The sequence below is a fragment of the Lissotriton vulgaris genome, chromosome 9 (assembly GCF_964263255.1).
Source record: "Lissotriton vulgaris chromosome 9, aLisVul1.2, whole genome shotgun sequence".
In the NCBI taxonomy this organism is placed as follows: Eukaryota; Metazoa; Chordata; class Amphibia; order Caudata; family Salamandridae; genus Lissotriton; species Lissotriton vulgaris.
Window position 1 is genome coordinate 928,757,976 of NC_141697.1, and position 22,434 is coordinate 928,780,409.

The 22,434-nt window shown below is 42.5% G+C and overlaps 1 protein-coding gene across 1 annotated transcript in view; it reads left to right on the forward strand.

Moving 5' to 3' along the window:
* Window positions 1-22,434, forward strand: part of BSN (bassoon presynaptic cytomatrix protein) — a 767,226-nt gene that overhangs the window by 95,823 nt on the left and 648,969 nt on the right. The window contains exon 2 of the mRNA XM_086939535.1: window positions 6,788-7,184. Coding sequence (XP_086795661.1) covers window positions 6,788-7,184 — 397 coding nt within the window. The remainder of the gene's footprint in view (window positions 1-6,787; window positions 7,185-22,434) is intronic.

Sequence of the window (22,434 nt, forward strand, 5' to 3'; positions counted from 1 at the left end):
GACTTTGTTAACTTTATAATTATAGTGGCAACTGTTTAAAAAATTAATATGTGAAAATGTGAAATTACACCTGCACAAAGGCTCCTAAGAAAAAGCTGGAAAGATACTAGTGTCAAGAGCAGAACCATTCATTTTTCAGAAAAGAATGGGAACGGAGCACTCTGCAATGTTGGTGGTGTAGGGAAAAATGTATTTAAACAGGAAAAATCTCCTCCTCTTGAGAAACCATAAAAAAAACATACATATGTAAATTCAGTTCGCCGTTATATTTCCGTATGACGAAATCTTTCTGCATGTGAGTTTACGTGACCAATTTTCTAGTGTTTTCTGGGTGATTAACTATCTGCAAATGTTTGGTAAATATCCGTGGACTCACGAGTTTGCAGATGTGACGCCTTTGTGGACCCAAAATTTGTTCACACAAATTCCACAAAACTGGCAAAATTAATATATGAGCAAATGTCATTTGACTTGACAAATCCCAGCAGTCTTGAATCTGTCAATCTAGTATGGTATTTTGCTGTCGCAAAAGCATTTGTTTGCCGAGTTGTACTGGCTTATAAAGGGCAGTCTGGCAGTGCCAGAATGCCTGGTCTGATAGCAGGGGCGGCTCTAGGCTCATGGCGGCCCTGGGCAGGGAGCGTAGGTATGAGGCCCCCGGAGGAACGCAGGCGCGGAGGCCAGTGAAGAGGGGGGTGTTTGGAAGTGGAACAGAGCCGGAGGCCGCCAAATCCCTGCCAGGGGCTGCCCGCAAATATGTATCCATCCTCAGAGGATTATTATATTAAGGATATATATTGGCGTGTTGGCCCCTGGGGTTTGGTGGCCCTGTGCAGGTGCCGAGCTTGCACATGCCTAAGGCCGCCCCTGCTGATAGGTCAGCTCGAGGGACAGTTTTCTGTCTGTTTGTGGGCATGTTTTATGGTCTTGTTGCCCAGTTTTTACTGTTGATTTGATTTATCTGAATTTACTGATATTACCACACACACATGGCCTGCATGCACAAAGCACACATGGACGCTGACTCCCATACAAGGAAAAACACATGTATAGCGTGTCTTTGCCAGGTCAAAACTGCCCCAATTTTCAAATGTGGCGTTATTTAAGTCTGATTAGCTTATTCCACTTTTATTTTGGTGTTCTGGCATATTTTCTGTCGCAGTCCGACTTGCGCATCAAGTTTAAGTTCGGTACACAAATGGCTTTGTGTATTGGGTCAACAGATTGAAGTTTGATTTGCTACGAAAACACAGCGCTCTTCCTTGCACGGTACTACCCCTGGTGGCAGACAGATTTAATTTTTTTCTGCAATTTATTTCAATAAACGACCTAGATCTAGACTTTCATTGTGATCTAAAAATACCCAGCACTGCTGTAGTTGCCTAGAGGCTTTACTACTGATTCAAACAGCGGCGGCTTCTCCATTAAGGCAGAGAAGCATAGCCCCACTACTTTTCAGCAGTGCAAAAAAGGAAAAATAAAATGATAACACAATGTTATCATTTTATTTTTCCGCGCTGAAGCCAGTTGCGGGGTGGGGGTTGGCTGTCCTCACAGCCAGCAGGGGTAGGAGTGGTTGGGGCACTAAATGTGTATGGCGGTATAGCCGGCCATCTTGGGCCGGCCAAACAGTCATGTGCACTTTGCATGTTCTCCACCCGGCTGTATTGCACAGCCTGGGTGGAGAACATGCACAGGCTCCACTCCCTCCCTGAGCGCCAAACCAGGCCGATCAGACCAATCACGATGCTGCTGTCATGCTGGTGACAGCAGAGTCATAATTGGCTAGGGTAGTCTGGGGACCTGTGTGCTTCCAGTTGACATAAGAGGACGGAGGAGATGTGGCGGCCGGCCGGCAGGTAAGTGATATTTTGTTTTCTTTTTTTTTAACCCCTCCCTTTCCCTGCCTCACTACTAATGCCCCGGAGCAGCCGACACTGAATTCAAACCATGTATTTTATAAAATGGGCAGCTCTTTTCCTGATGGGATGGCAGTCGTTGCCTTTAGGGTTTACATAAGATAGTGTTCAGGTACTCTACCTTTCTGTCGTCTTGTCCACTGAAGTAAAATAACAGATCGGGTAGACACTGGTAGTGCTGCCTTTGCAATAGTTTTAGGCAAAATATATTTATATTTGCAGTTCATTTCAGTTCAAAGTCGGAAATACAGCAGTATGCATAACAGTAACAATCATCATGAATTGTTGTGGAGTGGTAACATCTAACCCACCATTTAAGTGCAGTTATTCCATGAAGAAAAAATATTTTAACAAAACTGATCATGTTTTATCATAATTATGTGACCCACTTACAGATCTCTCTGTAAAGAAACTGTAAAAAATTAAGTCAGAGGTTTGGACGTAGATAACTTAAATTCGTTATGTAATGTGCATTTGTAAAATGAACTATCACCCGCGAGTGTATCCTGGCACTGAGCAGGTCTGGGTCTAGCCCTGTCTACGGTAGAGTGGTTAATTGAAAAGCCAGGTCTTCAGCTTCTTGTGGAATTCAAGAAGAGAGAAGGAGGCTCTGATGTGTAGTGGGATGTCGTTCCATGCCTTAGGAGCGATATAAGAGAATACTTGTCCTCCTGATCTGGTTCTGTGTATTTGGGGATGCGTGCGAGTTGAAGCTCTGAGAAGCGGAAGAGTGCGGGTGGTTGGTGGAAAGAGATGTGATTGTTTAGGTAGGTGGGGCCTAAGTTGTATAGTGACTTGAATGTGTGTGTGTGAGGAGTTTGAAATGAGCACCCTAGTGTGTATCAGGAACCAGCAGAGCTCCCTGAGGTGTGGTGTGATGTGAGTGCAGTGTGGTAGGTTAAGTCTGGCATAGAAAATTTATAAGTCTGGCTGCCACATTCTAGATGGTTTATAGCCTTCTAGTGAGTTGCTTGGTGAGCTCAGCATAGAAGGTGTTCCCATAGTCCACTTGCTGCTTATTAGGGCATGACTGACAGTTTCTCAAGCGTTGCTTGGAAGCCAATTGAAGATCTTCCTGGCATGGGTGCATGGTATGGGTCTGGGTTCCTCCTGGCACCAGTAGGAGTCTAATGGTGAGATGTTCTTGCCAAAGATCACTGCTTCTGTTTTGTTGATGTACAGTTTGAGACAGTTGCCTTTCATCTTATTAGTGACTTCGGTCTTGCAGGCGTAACTTGTTTCTTTTGTTGGGGGTCTTGTCCGAGAGGGAGAGTATGAGTAACATATTGTTGTGGAATTCATATAGACATAATTGTTTTGTTGATCATATTGAAAAGATGTCTATGTTTGAAATGCAGCCTATATTAAGAATGGATACTGAGATACATACTTTCAAAATAGAAAACTATACATGTCATTTTAATTAATATACTTCAATGTCATGGTGGCTCTCTTCGGTTTTCAACATGTGGGTGTCGATACTAACTAAGGGGAGGTGCTACAAGCTGCATTGTTAGCTTTTTAATAGAACTTTGCACTTCTGGACCCACACAGTGTTATGCCAGAATATTATATACATCCATATCTTCTAAAAAAAAAAATGTGTCTTAAATATGGCTTTAAAAAATACCATCCTATTGGGGGGTAGATTTTCTGTTATTCACTCCAGTATGTTGATGTGGGTGTGTAAAAGATTTTAGAACAAAAGATTTATTCAGAACGATAATCTGACAAAAATATTCTGGTAAGAAAGCCCCTGGTTGATGTCATAAATGGGTTCGTCCCATTCCTATGGTCTTGCTTGTTCCCTCATCTTTTCCCATTTTTCTTCCATCAGTCTAGATCATAAATTGCTTCCCATGCACTCAGTAGGTCTGATGTCTTTCCAGAACAATTTGTCATGAATAATGCAGTATGTGGCTATCTCTCTCTCAAAGGCTGTTAGAGTTCATCATTCTCTTAGGATGAGAAATGAAGAGTTGACTTTTAGGGCTCGAAAACTGGTTGTGGAATTGTGCATTGTTTGTGACAATGAGGCACTACATCTAAGTCCCCAACCTAGAGGTAACATAAAGCTTACTGACCCTACATAATTAATAATAGTTACTATAAGGAAAATGAAAGACTTTGGTTGCCCAACCATTCTCTTCCTATTTATTAATGGACATATCTGTATCAGACACTGTACAGGTAAGCAATCTCAAAAAGGCTTAATGCACTGCTCTCTAGAAATCCTCTCCCCATCTCATTGCCAAGGGCCTACCATCTCATAGTCAAGGCCCCAAACTGAAGCTGAGGTTTAAGTTAGTCTCTTCTGGATGCAGTAGTACTGACTTTTGTCACTAAGACATCACGCTAACCCCCCTCCTTGAGGTATATCATGGGTTTTACTCTCGGCTGCTCCAGTGACTCTGGGTGGTTCCACTGGGAAGTAGAGCCTAGCTTCTCTTTTGAGCATTTTCTATCACCATTCAAGGCTGATGAGCCATCCCACTCCTTATTTCTCCTCTGCTGCAGGACACTGGAGCAGATAAGGGTGTCAGGAAACGATGTGTTGCAAGAGGATGCAAAAGAGCCCTATCTTCCAAGTGTTTCTACTCATAACCAATATATGCTGTCTGTTTCCTCATGACTCAATCACTACAGAATTCCCATCTGGATATGCCCAATTTAGGAAGAAATTTGGGAGGAAGGCCTCTGGCATAATAGATAACAGATGGAAGACCTCCAACCTTTCACACCAGTAGCAGCTTAATCTTGTGCTATTCATTTCGAACAGATCAAGTCTCAGAAATCACCAATGTGCTGATGTTCCTCTTCAGTTCATAGTTGTTCCTGGATGCCTTGCTTGCCAATCTGAAAGAAATGGAAACCGTACCATCTCTCTCAGACTTGGCTCTTCTCAAGTCCTGGTAACACAGAGTGCACAGTGTCCCAAAACTGCTCCCGTCAACCCTTTATGGCTAAACTCCCCTTTCCTTTTAGTACAGTCAAAGTCATTCTAACTGCCCTCTAGGTGCTACCCTATACAGCTTAGAGGGACCATCTGGTACGGCTATGCCTCTGGTTAATCAATGCTGAAACCTCCTTCTGGCAAGAGATTACATTTGGAGCCTTATGTCTGGTGCATTAGAGCACAAGGTTTTCAACGAAACCTAGTGGGATTATTCAGTGGTAGCAAAAGTCTAAGACGTACTTCAATGGTACTGCCAATTTGACACATGCCAGTCCCATCTTGGACAAGTATGAATGACTTATGTTTGGCTTTGCTTCACTACTCCTCAGTCTCAAACTTAAGAATGTCTATATGGGGAACAAAATACACTTTCTAAAGTTTGAACAGTAGGTCCTGCTATCAATAAGGGGGCAACAATATTACCCCCACAGCTTGATTGTAAGGATAAGGGTGCATTGTGAATCTTAATGACTGCAACCAGTTCCTCCATAGGCAAGAGTTCACAATGCAGACTTAGACTTATGTTTTTGAAGTTATCCTGGCATTCAGTAGACCTATTTGGTGCTTACTTTCATTTATCTATCCTGAAGGAACAAAAGAAGTACCTATACCTCATGATGGGAAACCAGCAGTACCAAAACACACTATACATTGCCCTAAACATGACTTCTCTTCACTATGAGAAGTCCTTTTCGGAACCGAGATGATTGCCTAATCAGGGCTCCTTCTTGATGAGTGTAGCCTGGCCTGACCCTTACAATCATTCAGACTAATGGGGTGCAGAGAGCTACTGAAGATCCTCCCCCATAGTGTTGACTTGCTATACTTCTGGCACATAATGCACAGTTGGCTGGTTGGTTCCAATGGCAACTTAGACCACAGGGTTCCTGCATGTGGAAAGGTCTTCTACCAAGCTCTGTTTGCTGCCAGTTACTGACCCCAGTGCAGTGGGAGAGCACTGGAATCGATAGATAACATGGACGGTAAAGGTAAAAAAACAGGAGTCATGGTAACCGTGACAGCTGAATAGAGATTGATTTTTCTGCTCACTGTAGTATATGACACTGCTCTAAGTGAACGTTGAAAGAGTATAAAGACTCAAGTGTTATGAGAGTGTTGTGTATGTTTACGATCATGTAATATCCACGTTGTATTTCCTGTATGTTTTTCACATTAGTTCTTGACATTGAGACTTCAACATTAGATTGTAAAAAGAATGATTCCCTTTCTTGGATGTTTATTTGCGTAGAAGTATTAACAATTGTTTTTTACTGCACATGAAAAGGTTCATACTTTGGGTGGACAACTCATATATTGGATGGATATCGCAAAACTGCAATACGAAAAGCATACACCTGCGCTCATTGCAGTGACCCAGGCTGCTGAACTGGATGTACAATCGGTGTTTTTATAAAACATGTGAATAAACAATTATTTTTTACACGTCTTTTTTCATATACGAGATGACAGGGTGTAGGGTGTACAATCCACTGTACTCAAGTTTAGAAATTGTGTATTTTAGAAATTTGATGGTTTTGGTACAACTTAGTAGTCCACTTATTGTGTGCACAAGTGATAAAATGTTCTTTTCTGAAAATGGGAGAAAGTCAAATTATTAAAGTATGATATCCAAACAGACTCTCAGAAATCAACATCCTACGTCTCATCTTGTTGCCCTTAGACAAAACAAAATCTCTGACTGTCTGAACCAAATGGGCTAAATAGTACCTCTGCTTGGGTGAAGGGACACTGGTGTGTCTGTAGAAGCAGTTTGGGTCACCACTAAGTGAGCCTGTTACACAATGGCTGATAATGTGAGAATTCATATCAATTTTCAGCAATGTAGTCGCTTTGAAGGTAACTTTATCCTCTTTGCAAAACACATATTGAATTTATACCATTTTTTTTTCAGTGCCCCTGGACGATTGGATCACACGGAACGCCTGGCTGGACAAAGATCAGCGCCCCATGCTTTTAAACAATCAACGTCTCACAACGAAAGCACAAAGGAGTTGAAGAGCCATGCACCATCTAGTCAACCAGCAGATGGTCCTCGAAGAACTCTTCATGTCGACAAGATACAGAGATCAGGACGTTCCCCCTCTGCATCCCCTGACAGAGGCACTACTCCCACCTCTCCTTACTCTGTTCCACAAATTGCACCTATGCCCAGCAGTACAGTGTGCCCAATATGCAACACAACCGATCTCACCTCCTCACCGAATCAGCCAAACTTCAACAAATGTACCCAGTGTCACAAAGAGGTGTGCAATCAGTGTGGATTCAACCCCAATCCTCACCTCACCGAGGTAATTACTGCTCACATCTATTCTTAGTGCTTCTAATATATGTACCCAAGCTGATGTGATATGGAATGGTAAGGGCCTGAAACATACAAACTGGATAGAGAATCCTTTTGTATGTATATATAATCATTGAAAGTGCCCATTGACATTTGACATTAACGTAGACATATGTTTGAAAAACTATAACTACACATAAAAATTCAGCTCCTCATTTTTAGATAACCAGTTAAGAAGAATAGAATAAAATGAGTTCCTAGTGATAAGAGTTTAATCAAATGTAAGGATTTCCAGACCATCCAATCTGTCCATTTTCTACTGTTTACCTGCTTACAATTTTTACTCCTGGGTTCTTTCTTAGCACTTTCGTTTCGTTGGTTCCTTTTGTACGTCTTGCATTTTGATCACTTTTATTTCATTTTATTCATTGTTTTTGTAAAGCACTAGGGTAATTGAAGGACGTTGCAGGACATTTGTCAAACACAGGAGTAGGGTGTAGCTGAGTGCAAGGAGCCTACCCAAGAAATCACGGTAGCCATTTTATGCAAAAAGCTGGATGAAAGTGGTAGGACTTCAGGAATGTCTGGAGTTTTCTGAGCTCCTCCTTCGCTTATGAGGGAGGAGCCTTGCACTGTAAAGACTTTCGCCCAGACTATTTGTACCTCAACAACAACATCGGGATGCCAGTTTTAGGTGTGTGACCGAGAGGTGGGAAGGGTCCTGGAGAGGTACCATGCAAAACCTGGGGAACTGTATTGTATTGTGTTCTTATATAGCGCTGCTATCACCCTACGGGTATCTTGGCGCTCAGATTTGATTTTGAAACCTTTTTTAATTGGCTGACTTCAAAGATGATTAGGTGTGATCAGATCGTCTGAGTCCGAGAATGATTTGCACTCTTTGTAGTCTGATTATTGTTTTTGAAGAGAGTCCACCATAGAAGCTGTTGCAGTGAGAGGGCAACAGCAAGAACTAGAGAGATTTGAGTGTGGCTCTGTAATAGACACAGCATTCTACTGAGGAGGTGGCGCAAGAAGCACTCATTAAGAGTCACAATAATCACGTGTGTAGTAAATGATCATTAATGTTGCATGTTTTGTGTTATTTTCTAACATTGCTTCCATATTTGCTGATGTTTATATTGTTCTCATTTTATTTTTGCTAGTTGAATTTGTAGTCAGTATTTTTCTGCATTCACTTAACTGCTTCATAATTCAATGTAGTGTGGTTTTAGTGCATCCTGTGAGCACATACAATAAAGGAGTATTCTCACCTCTATACTCAGATGAAGTCGTTAGCATTGTATTAATAGCACTTGGACTCATATCACATTAGGAAATCATATTCCTTTTTTAAACTAGCTTCGATGTCAGTGTTCACAAAAATTGACCTGCTAGTCATTAATGAGAGAAGAGACTTCAAAACAAGATTCCGTTTCTGTGGCTCAGCCGCGGCCCATCTAGGTAAGAGTGGTGGGGCCGGGTGGAGGGGATATTGACAGACGACGACGGGGGGGGAATTATTTATTTAATTTTCCCTTGTCATTGTCCCCCCCCCAGCACCCGGCCCTATCGACTCAGCACTCTTACCTGCACGGGCCGGGGCTGCTGTAGCTTCCAGCTTCTAAATAGAATTATAGATTGGAACTTAGATTTATTTCTGTCTGTATTCATGTTTAAAATTGTGTGAAACTGGAAACCAAAATTACTGAGTAGTCCCTGACCGAAAGTGTACGTGTATGAAGAGTGTCCTGAGCATGGGGAGCAGAAAAATCACGCAGTATCACCGGGGTTGAGCATTGGGGGTCTCTGTTTAATCTCCATTTGTGCAGAGGTGATTGTAAACCATTCGTTGTTGCTTGTTGGAGAGATGGCCCTTGATGGGATCCATTCTCAAGATGGTTCTAATGTGGTGCATACATGTAATAGACAATATTGTACATGTTATGGGATTGTTGTAAGAGGTGGCATATAACCTTGATCCAGGCCGCAGATTATATAATGGATTTTAGAGAGAAAATAACCAGCTTTTACCTAGTCAGAAGTCGATTTTTTCCAGTAGGAAGTCATTATGACATATTTAACGTTTTGGGGGATGACTCTAGACATCAGTAAAGTAAGGTGTGTGGCCCTTTAAGGACCGGTGAAAGATGGGCCAATAATGAATTACTTAATGTAAAGTTTGCTTCTCTCAACCATCAGCATACAGAGGCTTCTTCAAAGTTGGGTTACCGTTGGACCTTATTGTAGTGGTAACCAGTATTTTTTCTGTATATTTACAGAGAAGGTGCAATTCAAGTTGCCTGCCATGTTTAATTCTTCCTTCATTACGTTATTTTCAGTGCCATTTGCACGTGGGTCTTTTGTGCAATGCAGGTGATGTGGCTTGTATTGTGTGTGTTGCATATCATACTCTTATGTGGTGAATTTCAGTGGTTCTTGCATGCTTGGGCAAGAACCGTCATTCCGTTTTTAACTGTTTTTGTTTCAATGAATTTCGTTTTTTTTTAAGGGACACTTAATTCCCAACCACTAGAGTGCATGACTTTTGGAGCCCACCCCTCTATCCAGGGCTTTTTAGTGGGATGAAAAAACTGGGGGGCCTCTCAAAGGGGCGTTACCAATGTAATTAAGGGCGTGGCTTAAAAACACATACACTAAAAATCTGTGCTTAGCATAGTGTGCCCCCGACTTGTATTTTGCTGCTTCTGCCATTGCATCCAGATATATGATACAAAAAGTATCATCATACCTACAACAAGTTAGGACTATTGACTTTGTAAATGGTTGTCAGTTGCAAGTAAGTAAGTACATTTTATTGTATATAGTTAATTAAAACCTTTACAATATTGTTCATATAAAAAAGCTACTTGTACTTTAAAATTAAAGTGTACAAACTAGAGATACATTAAAATAGAGAAACTTTCTAAAATGTCTGTGTACATAGTGATTTTGCTGTTATACTTGCATTTCGCACAGTCGGATTTGGACCTTTGCCGTCCTTCGCCTCAGTGTTCATGATTAGCTGAAGTGCCTTTTGGCAAAATCTAGCGGTCCTACAAGCTGTCTGCAGTTTGTAGCTGTTCAGGGCCAGCATGACGGCCGGGCGGCATGATCTAATTTGAGAAAGACGAAAAACATGAAGTTGGTAATAACGTCTCAAATTTGTTAAAGATGGGCAAATACACAATATGTGCATCAAGGATTCTTCCATTTCCCCACATAGTCTACAGAAGGGTGTCGGCCATGTTTGCTTCCATGCAGGTGTGTGATTTTTTAATATAGTGGTTCCCAGCCGTAATTTTAAAAGTATTTTTTGAGCAGCTGGGGATATATGGTTGACTAAATATGGTTGTGGCTCCGGCTTCCCATATGTGGCCAACACAGTCCATCCATGATTTTTATTTGCTGTGGCAGCTTTATCTGTTGTCCATAATATTTGCTTTCCTGCTGCGTTAATCTCTTTTTTAAACGCCACAAATGATTGATTTGTGTTCCATGCCTTTTCCATATTAAGGTTTGAGACAGCGTTCTCCCATACCATTTTCCATGAGTTTTTTGTCTTTTTCTGGTTATTTATCTCAGTCCAACAATGGCCCAAAAGGGTGTCCTCTTCAGCAGCTCTTAGTTTCCAGCATGTTTTTAATATGGCTGCTTGTCTGATTTGGTGCTGGTTTAGTAGACCAAATTCCAAGAGGATCTGGGATTGAGATACAAACCTCAGAATATGAAAGATGTATTTGAACAACTCTGATTGTTGTGTGTTCAAAAAGTTAGCATCTTTACCCTTGTACAACTCCGATCCATAGGTGAGATATGGGAGAAATTTTGCAGATATTATCTTCAACAAATGCGAATTGGATGGACAATTCATTTTTCTTTTTAACAAGTTTAGGGTGAAGCGTAGTTTGATAGCTTGTGCCTTTCTGTAAGACTGATGATCTTTCAGCGACCACCTAGCATCGACTACAACTCCCAAGTATTTGTACGTGGAGGTCTGCTCTAATGTGTTGCCTGCAATTTGCCATTTAAAGGATTTCCTCCCTGGCCGAGCGGCAAAACAGACAATCTTGTTGTCAGTTGCATAAGATAAGTAAGCAGCAACTATTGTATATAATATTGAAAAAGCTTCCACTTAAAGCACTGGTGACACCACAACAATGTTTATGTTTATGTTTATGTTTGTGGGATTTGTGGGATTTATAAAGCGCATGACCACACTTGGGCATCTCAGCGCTACCAGATAAGGAGAAAGGCCGCCAACACTTAATCCAGCGGGAAAAGCCAGGTCTTGAGTCTTTTTTTAAAGGAGCGTTCATTTTCAGTGAGACGGATCTCTGGGTCTTAGCTGTTCCAAAGCCTTGGAACCAGATGGGCAGAGGATCTTCCCCCCATCTAGCCTTTCTAGCTGGAACTGTTTTCATCAGAAATTTTGAGCTAGATCTGAGGTGCCGATCCGGTAAGTAATGCAAAACATCAATTGATGGACAGAATTCAGAACAATGTCATACATTCACCCCAGTACAGAGATCTGGTCCTAAATCCATCGTTTTTTGTGCACTGCACACCACCCCAGTTCAGACATGGCCATATGCAAATCAGCCTTGACCCTGTGCCTCATGGGAACAGTCAAGCATCCTAGGACCGGTTTCTGGCTATCAGCCGTCTTCAGTCAGCTAGGACCGGTTTCTGTAAGTAATGCGGAATTAATTTTTGGATAAGCACCAGGCCCCTCCCCTACATGGCCCTATGGGCAATACTCAGCGACTTGAATTGAATTCTAGACTGTATTGGAAGCCAGTGCAATTTGCGTAGTCTTGCCCTGGCTGATTGACGTCTTGGAATGCTCAGCAGCATTCGAGCTGCAGCATTCTGGACCACTTGCAGTCGCCTTACAACATATTTGGGTGATCCCAGAAAGAGGGAATTCCCATAGTCCAGTCGCGATGTAACTAGCGCCTGGACTATGGTTCTTCTTGCTCCCTCTGGGAGCAAGGACATAATTTCCCTGATCATACACATGATTCTGTGGCAGGTCCCGGCCAGTTCATTGGCCTCGGTTTCCATTGTTAGGTTGTGGTCCAGCCATATGCCTAGGTCTTTAATGGCAGCCTTGGGGGAGGGTGAAGGACCCCAGCTTGACGGCCAGGGGATTTACAATTTTGGATTAGCTTTATTGCCCAGAATCATTAGTTCCGTTGTATCTTTATCTCCGATTAACTTGAGCTTACAATCTGCCATCCAAGATCCAATTTTTTCCGAGACAAGGGACAAGTTGGTGGTGATCCGAGTTAAGTGAATCTGAGATTGCAAACACCAGTTGCGTGTCATCGGCATATGACACGATGGAGATACCGCATTCCTGTATTAACTGAGCCAATGAGCTGAGGTTTACGTTAAATAACGTCAGGCTCAGGGAAGAGCCCTGTGGTACTCCCCAGGGGAATTCCAGGGGGTCAGACTGGAAACCTGCCTCCACACATTGGAAATGCCTATTGCTCAGGAATGATGAGACCCATTTCTTTGCCATTCCTACTATTCCCACCTCTTCCAGCCTCTGAATCAGCACTGTGTGGTCTACCGTATCAAAAGCGGCACTTAAATCCAGGAGTACCACCGCTGCTGTTTTACCTTGGTCCAAAATAGACTTCCGTTTTTCGGTGACCACCAACAGTGCCGATTCAGTGCTATGTTTGCTCCTGAACCCCATCTGGGACTGGTGGATGACATTGTTGTTTTCCAGAAATGATGAGATTGCGGTGTTAACCTGCCATTCTGCAATTCTTCCCACTATCGGTAATAGTGATATTGGGCGATAATTGGATAGGTCAGCAGGGTCCGAATCTGTTTTTTTCAATAAAGGCTTCACTGATGCATATTTCCAATCTCTTGGAACAACACCCTTTTCAAGCGAGAGGTTTATTATATAGCATAGATGGATAAGCATTGAGCTTCCTCCTTGTGCGAGAATATGCGGGGTGGCTGGGTCCCTTGGTGAGCCTGATTTAATTTCTTGGAGTAGACTAGATATGAGATCTGTATTGACCGGTGAAATGGAACTGAGAACAGGATGGGTCATTGGCTCTGAGTCCCTTTGTTCACATGGTGCATTTCTTTGGTTCATTCCTCCTGATGCTGGCATTGAATTGGGGAGTAGGGAGTTGTAAATATTTTCTACTTTATTTTTAAAGAAGAAAGCCAGTTCATCACATCTTTCCTTGGAATATTGTGGTCTGACAACTCCCTCTTTTACCGTTGTCAGTCCCTTCACAATATTAAAATGTTCCTTAGAGGAATTAGAAGCCTTGGTAATTTTTTCTTCGAAAAAAGCCGCCTGAGCTAACCCAATGCTCTTATGGTAGAGCTGTATTGCCACTTTATAGGCTATTTTTAATTCTGAATCATATGACTTCCTCCAGTCTCTTTCCAGTCTTTTGCAGCTTTTTTTTGAGCGACTAGCGCGGTTGAGAACCAGGATGATCTATTCCGGTTTTTGTTTGATAAGGGTCCTGGTTTCCCCAATTTTTTTTCTAAAGAGGTATTTACCCATTCCTGCCAATTCCTATATGGATCCTGAGTGTCTGGCGACACCGAGGACTCCAAATCGCTAACCCAAGCTTCTGACACAGTTCTAGGCCATTTTCTTCCTACTATTGAGGGGTCTTTCTTTTGTTCTTCTCCCCCATGTTGCTGCTCCTGAGTTTCAAAAAGAGAAGGGACTCTAAAGAGAAAATGACTCTCTTTAAAGGATTTCCCTTCTACTGCAACGCTCACATGGCATGACGTCATGCCGTAACTTCTCCACTAGTGAGAAGTGAGCAGCATGAGCAAGCGCACATCGATGTGCCTGTTGTCACTGCAGTCCGGAACAAACCGGGCCGCCTGTGCCAAGTCGCAAAACAGACCCGATAGAGACCCGTTTCAAGACCCTCTTTTAAAAACTGCTGTTGCTCAGCACCGGCGAGACCCGGCCCACTTAAAGCCCTGCCTCCACTGTCAGCCTCGACTACATACAACATAAAGCAAGCATGCAATCCCCGCTGCTCAGAGTCATTGGCTCGCCCCTCTGTCATTTCTTTGTGTATTTCTGTCTGTCAATCTGTCTGCCCCTTTAAACCTTTTGTAAAAGTCAAAAATGGAATCTGATCTGTGAGTTTTACACAAGATGGCAGCTGTTGAGATTGCAATTGTATTCTGAGTCACCTTCATGTGCAGTTTTCTGTTTTTTCCCCGATGTATTATTTGAGTATTCACTGCCTTTGGGTCCCTTTTCCCATACCCTGGGTCAGACACTTTGAGTAATGGCTCTCCTTTCTGTGGAATTATTTGTCCACAGCACGAAAGTCGCACTTCAAAATCAATTTGTAGTTTTCAAAATGGAAAACAAAAATATACAGAGACCTTCTCTGGGGAAATTATGCTTGTCTAATGTGCGAACGTGGATTATTAGTTGGGGTGTTTGAGAGACCTCACAAAGTAATAATGTCACTATTCTGGATCATGTCCTGTTAAATTACCTTAATTTTTAACCTTTAGCCCAGTCCTGAGTAGCTGTGACATTAAAGCTTAACTCCAAGGAAAACAATTGTAAACCATTTGTTAGTACCAAAACAATAAGTAAGAGACATACAGCCAGATTCATCATTGTAAAATCGGCTCGCAAAGGGCCAGATTCTGAGAATCTGGCCCTTTGCGAGCGCAATTTTTGCATTTGGGATTCATCATCCCAAATGCAAAAATCGCAAATTGCGAAATCGCTAAATTGCGAGGAATTGCATTTAAGGAATCTCTATTTGAGATTACTTAAATGCAATTCATGAACCATTTTGGAATTGCGAAATCGCTATTTTTGGCCGCTATTTACCGCGGAGTCTGACTTCGTGGTAAATAGCGAAAACTTTGAAAAAAGCACTTTCGTGCATTTTTCAAAGTTGTATGTTACACACACACATGTCCTTTGGACTTGTGTGTGCGCCACATCAGTCTACATTTACATTTCAGGGGTGCTACAGAGTGTCCTTTGGACACCCCTGGCACCCTTGAAATCGCATCCTTATTTGCGATTAGCAAATTGCTAATCGCAAATAAGGAATGACTCCCCATTCATTCCTATGGGCCTCTAGGCCCATAGGAATGAATGGGGAGTCATTCCTTATTTGCGATTAGCAATTTGCTAATCGCAAATAAGGAAGCTGTAGAAATCGCAAATAATGTTGCGATTTCTACATGAATCCTGTTTTGCGAGTCATTAATAGCGATTCCTTAATAATCGCTATTAAGGACTCGCAAATCGGGACATTGATAAATCTGCCTGTATGTACAATAAAATTCAACTCCAATTTATAAAAATAGTATATATTTGTATCTTTTAATACATATTAGACACCAAAACGACAAAAGTCTGATGAAGGGAACCGGAGTTATGATTTTTGCAAGGTTTTCATAAATCACTGCAGTTCCCTCCAAAACGTTTTGTAAATCACTGCTTTTCACTCTTAGCTTTAGTCAATGAGACTTGAATACAAGGGTCTGGGTCAAAGTTTCAGGCCAGCCGTGATGGAGCGCAGGTTGGATGCAGGCTTTGGGTTGGTCACAGTCAAGCATTTACCTTCACACTGTAGCAGGGTTTCCGTTCTCCCACAGAACTGTGCACAGAGATCTAGAACCTGGGTGAATTAGGGTGACCCAAAACTCACCTTGGTATCAGAAATCCCCTTACCGAGCTAGCTACAGTGTCTCATTGGTCATAACAAACTCCCAATGACTTAGACAAACCAGAACATAAACTTGGGGTACCTCAGGTATCGTGGAACACATGAACACTCTTTCGCTCTATAATCATTTCAAACCACAACGGGGAGTAAAAGAACACACGTGCAAGTTTGAAATATTTATTTTTCAATGCAAGGTTCTCAAAGGCAGTATCTTATATAATACCAACATACATATTATAAAAATCAGAGTTATCAACATAGTCACTAGTCCATAGTAAGCGAACGGTGACAGCATATTATAATGCAAAAATCTATAGAAATCTGTATCACCTATATTTCGCGCACCCTATTTAGCATACTATATTATATCTAACAAGGTCTCATTTGGGTTTTAGCAGGGCGGGCCCATACCTCTAAATGTCAGCAGAAGAAGATCACATCATCAGCTACCAACTCTCTGCATGCGAAGCACCATCAAGTGTGTTTTTGCATTCTCAGTAACTCTATCTTAAACCCGCGTAGAGCCCAATGTTGGCAGCAACATTATTTGTGTTATGTCTAATGTGGTGCGAGGATCAGGCCTCCCAGCAACCTTGTGTTAGGTTATTCTTAGAGGCTATAGATCTCAGTGTGCAGACAGTGTACCAAGTGTACCAGGCACGACTGATATCAGAGCAATAACATATTATTCTCAATAAATCACATCTTTCGTCTAGGTTGAAAGCTACAATAATAATTATGTGCCGTGTGCAAACTGAAGCCGAAGGAAAATATGTTGTTTAAACATTTAATAAACTCATGCTAACTTAACACAATATATAGAAAAGCATTAACTATATGACACCCCCCCAATGATCCGAGGACGGTCAAGAAACAAGCCAATAACATAATAAAGGCATAACATGAAAGCAGAGTTCAATAATATTGAGCCAAGCTAAATGTATGTATATGTATATAAAAATTAACAATACAAAATATGTATCAATGCCTATAGTGGCCAAACAGAAATGTAAAAAATCTCGAACTTGAGGCCTAATATAAAATCCCAGGCCTAGAATATATGAAGTAAATTGTTCGTAAGAAAAATGGCACCATTCAGAATTTCTAAAAAGTCACGTGCCCGTATAGTGAAAGTCTCCAAAGCCACTCATGGGTGGATAGAATATGCAAAATAGGTAGCCACAGCTTCCAACATGAAATCACTGTCATCATCCGAAAACAGTTCAGCCATCCAATTAAGCAATGGGAAAGAACATACGTGCTCCTCCAACACCGGACCCTCTAGCAACATCAGAGGACAACTCGGTGGGTTCTCAAGAACGCTATGTGCCAGAAACTCATGCGCCGCTGCGGGGATGTCCCACGGACCCATTAGTCCATGCATCGCTGCCAAGGCCATAATCCTTTCGCCAGAACAAACCAACTCGTGAGCAACTACGGGGCCCATCAGGTGATTAAAATCGACTCCAGGATATAACGGCAAGCAGAGACACAAATCAATGGCCCAGTCAAAATCGCAGCTCAGGCAATGAAACACAGGCTGGACACATGTGAAATAGGAAAATCGAAACGATAATCCAAATGCCGTGCTTAAAGTAGCAAGCGGCAGGGTGCCATAGTAATCAAGCATCCGGTTGCAAAACAGTGTCAGAAGGGGCTGAGCGGCTTCTTGCGCAGGATGGGCATCCATATTTTAAGAAGCAGAATAATATCAAAACGCCTGCAGCTAAAGCCAGCAAAACAGGAAATCCGCCAAACAAGCTCGAAAATATTGAATGGAAGAAAGCAGGGATAACACCAAAAATCTTTTCAAATGTAGTCACGAGACCACTGCTAACCAATTTAAAAAAATGAGCTAAGCCAGACGTGGAGGAGGCATTAAAGATCTGATGTACTAATTCGCAGAAATGAAACGGCAAGTCAGTATTTAAAAGTGCCTGCACCTCTGTGCGTGTGTTAGCTATGTGAAGGACATAAGTTTCACGGGCCGAGCTCAGGGCCACTTCTTTTTGAGACAAAAGAGCCCTTATTCGGCTCATACCATTGAACTCCGCTTTCAAGGTTGGGATGCGCGGCCAGATGGAAACATCTGAATCCCCATGCGTGGGTGGATATAACACGTTCTTGCAACACACCACACGTTCTGATACAGTAACCACATAGGCGATACCGACCATTAACCCACAACACTCCTCGTTATTCAAAAGTAAATAACTACCGTTTGTCAATAATGTGAATGTGGGAACAATTGCAGGAACCGGTGTGCCTTTTAAAACACAGGCCAAATTAGGCCGGTCCTGATTACAGGAACCATGCAACTGGATGTGTCTGCATATCAGTGAACGGTCAGGCGACTGTGTGCATTCTTCACCATTCAGATTCACTTCGTTTCCATCCTTCAGGCATCTGTACATGTTTGGCAAAGACCATGCCTCATGTAGGAAAGCACTGCCTAGTGGTTCATATCGCTCTATTGCAATATATCGCATACAATTAGTAAATTTATATAAAGCAAAAGGTAAAGTAATAACACCATGGATAAGCCATGTAGCAGCAGCTGCCTCAGCTACAGAAAAGGGCAAAGATTCTAACTTTTCAATGTGCAACATAGAAAATGATGCATCTCGCATGGAAAGCATGCGCTGCTTGTCAGTCAAATTAAACGGGGCAAACAGGGACGACACGTTCGTGTAACTCCAAGGAACGCGACCAGCTTTCAGAGTCTGTAGTGTCCATGCAAACTGCATTACAGAACGCAATTGATTTTGTCCATGGTACAATACAGATACTTCATCATTTACAATGTCAACCACAGAGAGAGAAAATATTGTTCAACGTGTAAATTCGGGAAGAAAGCATGTTAATACTGTTATCGACAACTGCAAGCACTTTTTCCAAATTTGCTTGGTCAATCGCTCCTAGGCGTTTAGCAGCCTCGATTTGCGAAAATTTCCAAATTTCATTGTAAACTGCATAAATCCACCGTTTAGACCTACCCTTAGCTGGGCCTTTTATAAAATCATTCAAATCCACGTTTTCAGTTAACTGAGACAGATGTAGTTTAACTGCAGCTAAAGTGGAATGTTGTAACCAATTCTGACACAGTTTCCCCACAGAATAAGTGGTGACAGTATAATCAGTTTCAAAACGGGGATCAGGTCTGACTTGTGTGAACCCTTCAGCCAAACCCAGAAAACGACGTTGGCAAGAATCAGCACTCCTATGCCACATCAGCCAACCCTTCAAATCCAAACTGGATATATTAAAGGATGAATTGTGCAACAGAGCTTGCAACTCATGAATGGACAATTCAGTATAATTACCCCATCCTGAATATTCTTCCAAATCGGGGATAATTGGTGTTTTTAATTTTTTAGAAGTAGCCAATCCAAAGCATGTTGTTTGGAAAATGGATGAATTTAGAAACAACATGTGATTCGGGATGAGACATGCACGGTGCAAAGCCTCAGTGCCTTGTACCTGCCAATCTTTGGTACCCCAAACCGATTTAAGGTCAATTGTTCCTTTCCAAAACTCGTAGCCATCTACAGCTAATCTGTCTAGAAAGGACTTCGAATACAGCAATTTTGTATCGGTAAGTCTAACTTTGGACATGGGTTTTTGTGTCATTTTGAAATAAAATGAGTCAGGATTTGATTGATTAAAGTCTGTAAAATAAGTGTATTTTTTCAGAAATGTACTGGAGCTGCCTCCCAATGGAGTAGGGTAATGTTCCCACTGTGTGTAATTTACAGCAACCCTCCTGGAATTTGTCTTATGTAAAAAATGATTACCATAATGTTGAAATAGAATCTAAATATAAATATTCAGCATCAAAGGCAGCATAGTATTTCAAATCAGAGAATAATGCTTCTACGGCCTGAATATCCCAATCATCAGAACGTATATTTTGTTTAATTACATCCCCCATGTTTACTCTAAGCACATTCGGAACATTAATCACTTCAGTGGGCCCATGTATTTGAAATCTAACCGCATCCCACACAATCCCATCAAGGACAGGCCAAGCAGTAATGTTGACTGTATTGAAGTTTCGTTTCAGTCTGTGTGCTGAATGTGAAGAGGAAAGAGGGGCCAATGTTCCATTAAGGTACCGAATTCCTGTTCTTTCTTTAACATAGTGACCATCGATCAGGCGGAAAAAATAAAACACAAAACCAATTGACATAAAAAGGTAAAATGAGAATAGAATCAACCAAATGTATGTCCAAGGGGGAATTAAAAAATGTTTTTTAAATAAGGTGGCATATTTTGCAATAGTTGAGGGTTTCTTTGAAAGTTCCGAAACAGAGTCAAAAGAGAATCTTGACTGGTCGGCCAAACGAGTCTGCAAATCTGGCATAGATAAGTCAGCAGGATAGGTGTAGTTCAGCTCATCAATGTTAGTAACAGGAATAGTATTTAATAAAGGACTGGATACTGCAGGCATCTCGAGGGACACCTCCTGTTCTGCACCAGAAGTAATAGCCAGCACAGAATGCCTCACCATGGAAGGACAGGATATAGCCGGTGTCATGCTATGAAGAATCGGCCACCCTGTGTGTCTTGACATTGTCAATAGAGATAAATCTGTTTTCCTTACGACCTGGAAGTGGTGGTAATATGACTGTTATCGTGCCCTTCACTCCAAGAACTCGAACTGGTGCACGATATGAGGGACCAAACTCTTTCTTGTTATCGATCTTCTCTCGAACCAGTTCTGCAACTTGGGGTTGCCAGCCAACTACCGGGATCTGCAACGCATCATCCGATGTGGAGGGCAAATGTTCCTTTGCTAGACTGCCTCTGGTCTTTTGTAGATCCTGTAAAACATTGCAATGTTCATCTACGTCAAAGGCCGTGGCCTGGGCCTTGCAGTCTAGACCGTCGAGGTCAGGGACGTACATCTTGATACCAAAGAGCATTTCGTATGGGGTCCGCCCACCCAGAGACCTTCTAGGGAGATTATTAAGCGCACGCTGCACGCCATTGAGGTGGGCTAGCCAGTTTCTGCCAGTGCCTATAACTCGAGCTGTCAAAGATTGCTTTAAGTCACGGTTCATTCGTTCAACTACACTATTTCCCTCGGGTCTGTACGGAGACGAAAACTTGACTTGGACCCCCAACAAAACCATAGCATCCTTATACGCCTTAGAGGCGAAAGCCGGACCCTGGTCTGAATGGAAGGTACCACAGGCAAAAATCCCTACAAAGACTCGCAAATCCTTAATGACAGTCCGTGAATCAGCGCTCCGATGGGGCCATACCCACACAAAGCGTGTGCATGAATCAACTGCTACTAAGATGTACTTATACGCAGTATCAGAAGAAAAAGGACCGCAGTGATCTAAATAAACGCACCCCAGTGGTTTATTAGAAATGTACAACTGTGTCTGAGGCGGACGCGCAGCAGTTGAAGGTTTAATCTGCTGGCAAATGTCACATTGAAGGACATAATCGCGCATCTGTTTGTACAGTCCCCGCCACCAGAACCTCTGTTGTAGCTGAGTTACAGTGGCCGAGACGCCCCCATGCGCAGACGCCACACCTTCATGAGCCGCTGTAATCAAAGAAGCCCTGCGATCCGAGTTGGGAATTAAACGTTCGCCAACTTCAGGAATTTTCACATAAGGAACCTTATCGGGACTTAAGTGGTATGTGTATTTAGAAGGGAACCCCGCAGGATATTTACTTCCCTTCTCAGTAGCAGCAACCGCTGCCAAGATGTCAACATCTATCTTACTTTTGGACCTCGTGACTGCTGCAACTAAGTATTTTGATACTGCTGACTTCGCTGCTTCATCAGCAAGCGAATTTCCGACAGCGTGGACCCCCACGCGCTGATGGCCAAGAGTATGAATTACAAACACGAGTGGCAACAACTCTTTGAGTTCTGCCACTCGGACCCAGATCATTTTATGTTTTATAGTGCTACCTTTGCAATCACGAAAGTCATTCTGAATCCAAAAGAACAAGTTCTCATTGTAAGACTGGACACAGTAGTAAGAGTCACTTACGACCAAAGTCGTCACACTCGGATCTGCGTACTCCAATGCAAGCATCAGAGCACGAAGCTCAGCTAATTGTGCGGTGCAGTCCCCAAGTGTCTGCGTGTGCACGACACTGGACTTGAATTCATCGTTCACCATGGCACCGACCACAATGGCGCAAGCGGAAATGTAGGCATGTTTAGAGCCATGCGCAACCTGCGCCGAACCATCAGTGTAAATGATGCAATGGAAATCCTCCAACGGCCGCATTGCTAAAGGAGCAGGATGAACAAATTCATACTGTAAGAACTCCTGCGACCGTAAAGTGGCGTCAAAAATAAACGTGACATCCTGGGATGACAAGGATGCAGCCCATTGAATCCACCGAGGGTGCAAAGCTTTAGAATTTGGTACACTGGCTTTCGTAACTGCCTCCAAGGCAGGACACGGGGTAACAACCAACATGCGTTTTCCCTGTGACAGGGCACGTTCCTTGAGAATTGCCATCTGCACAGCCGTCAACACTTTCTCCACAGTGGAAAATCGCAATTCA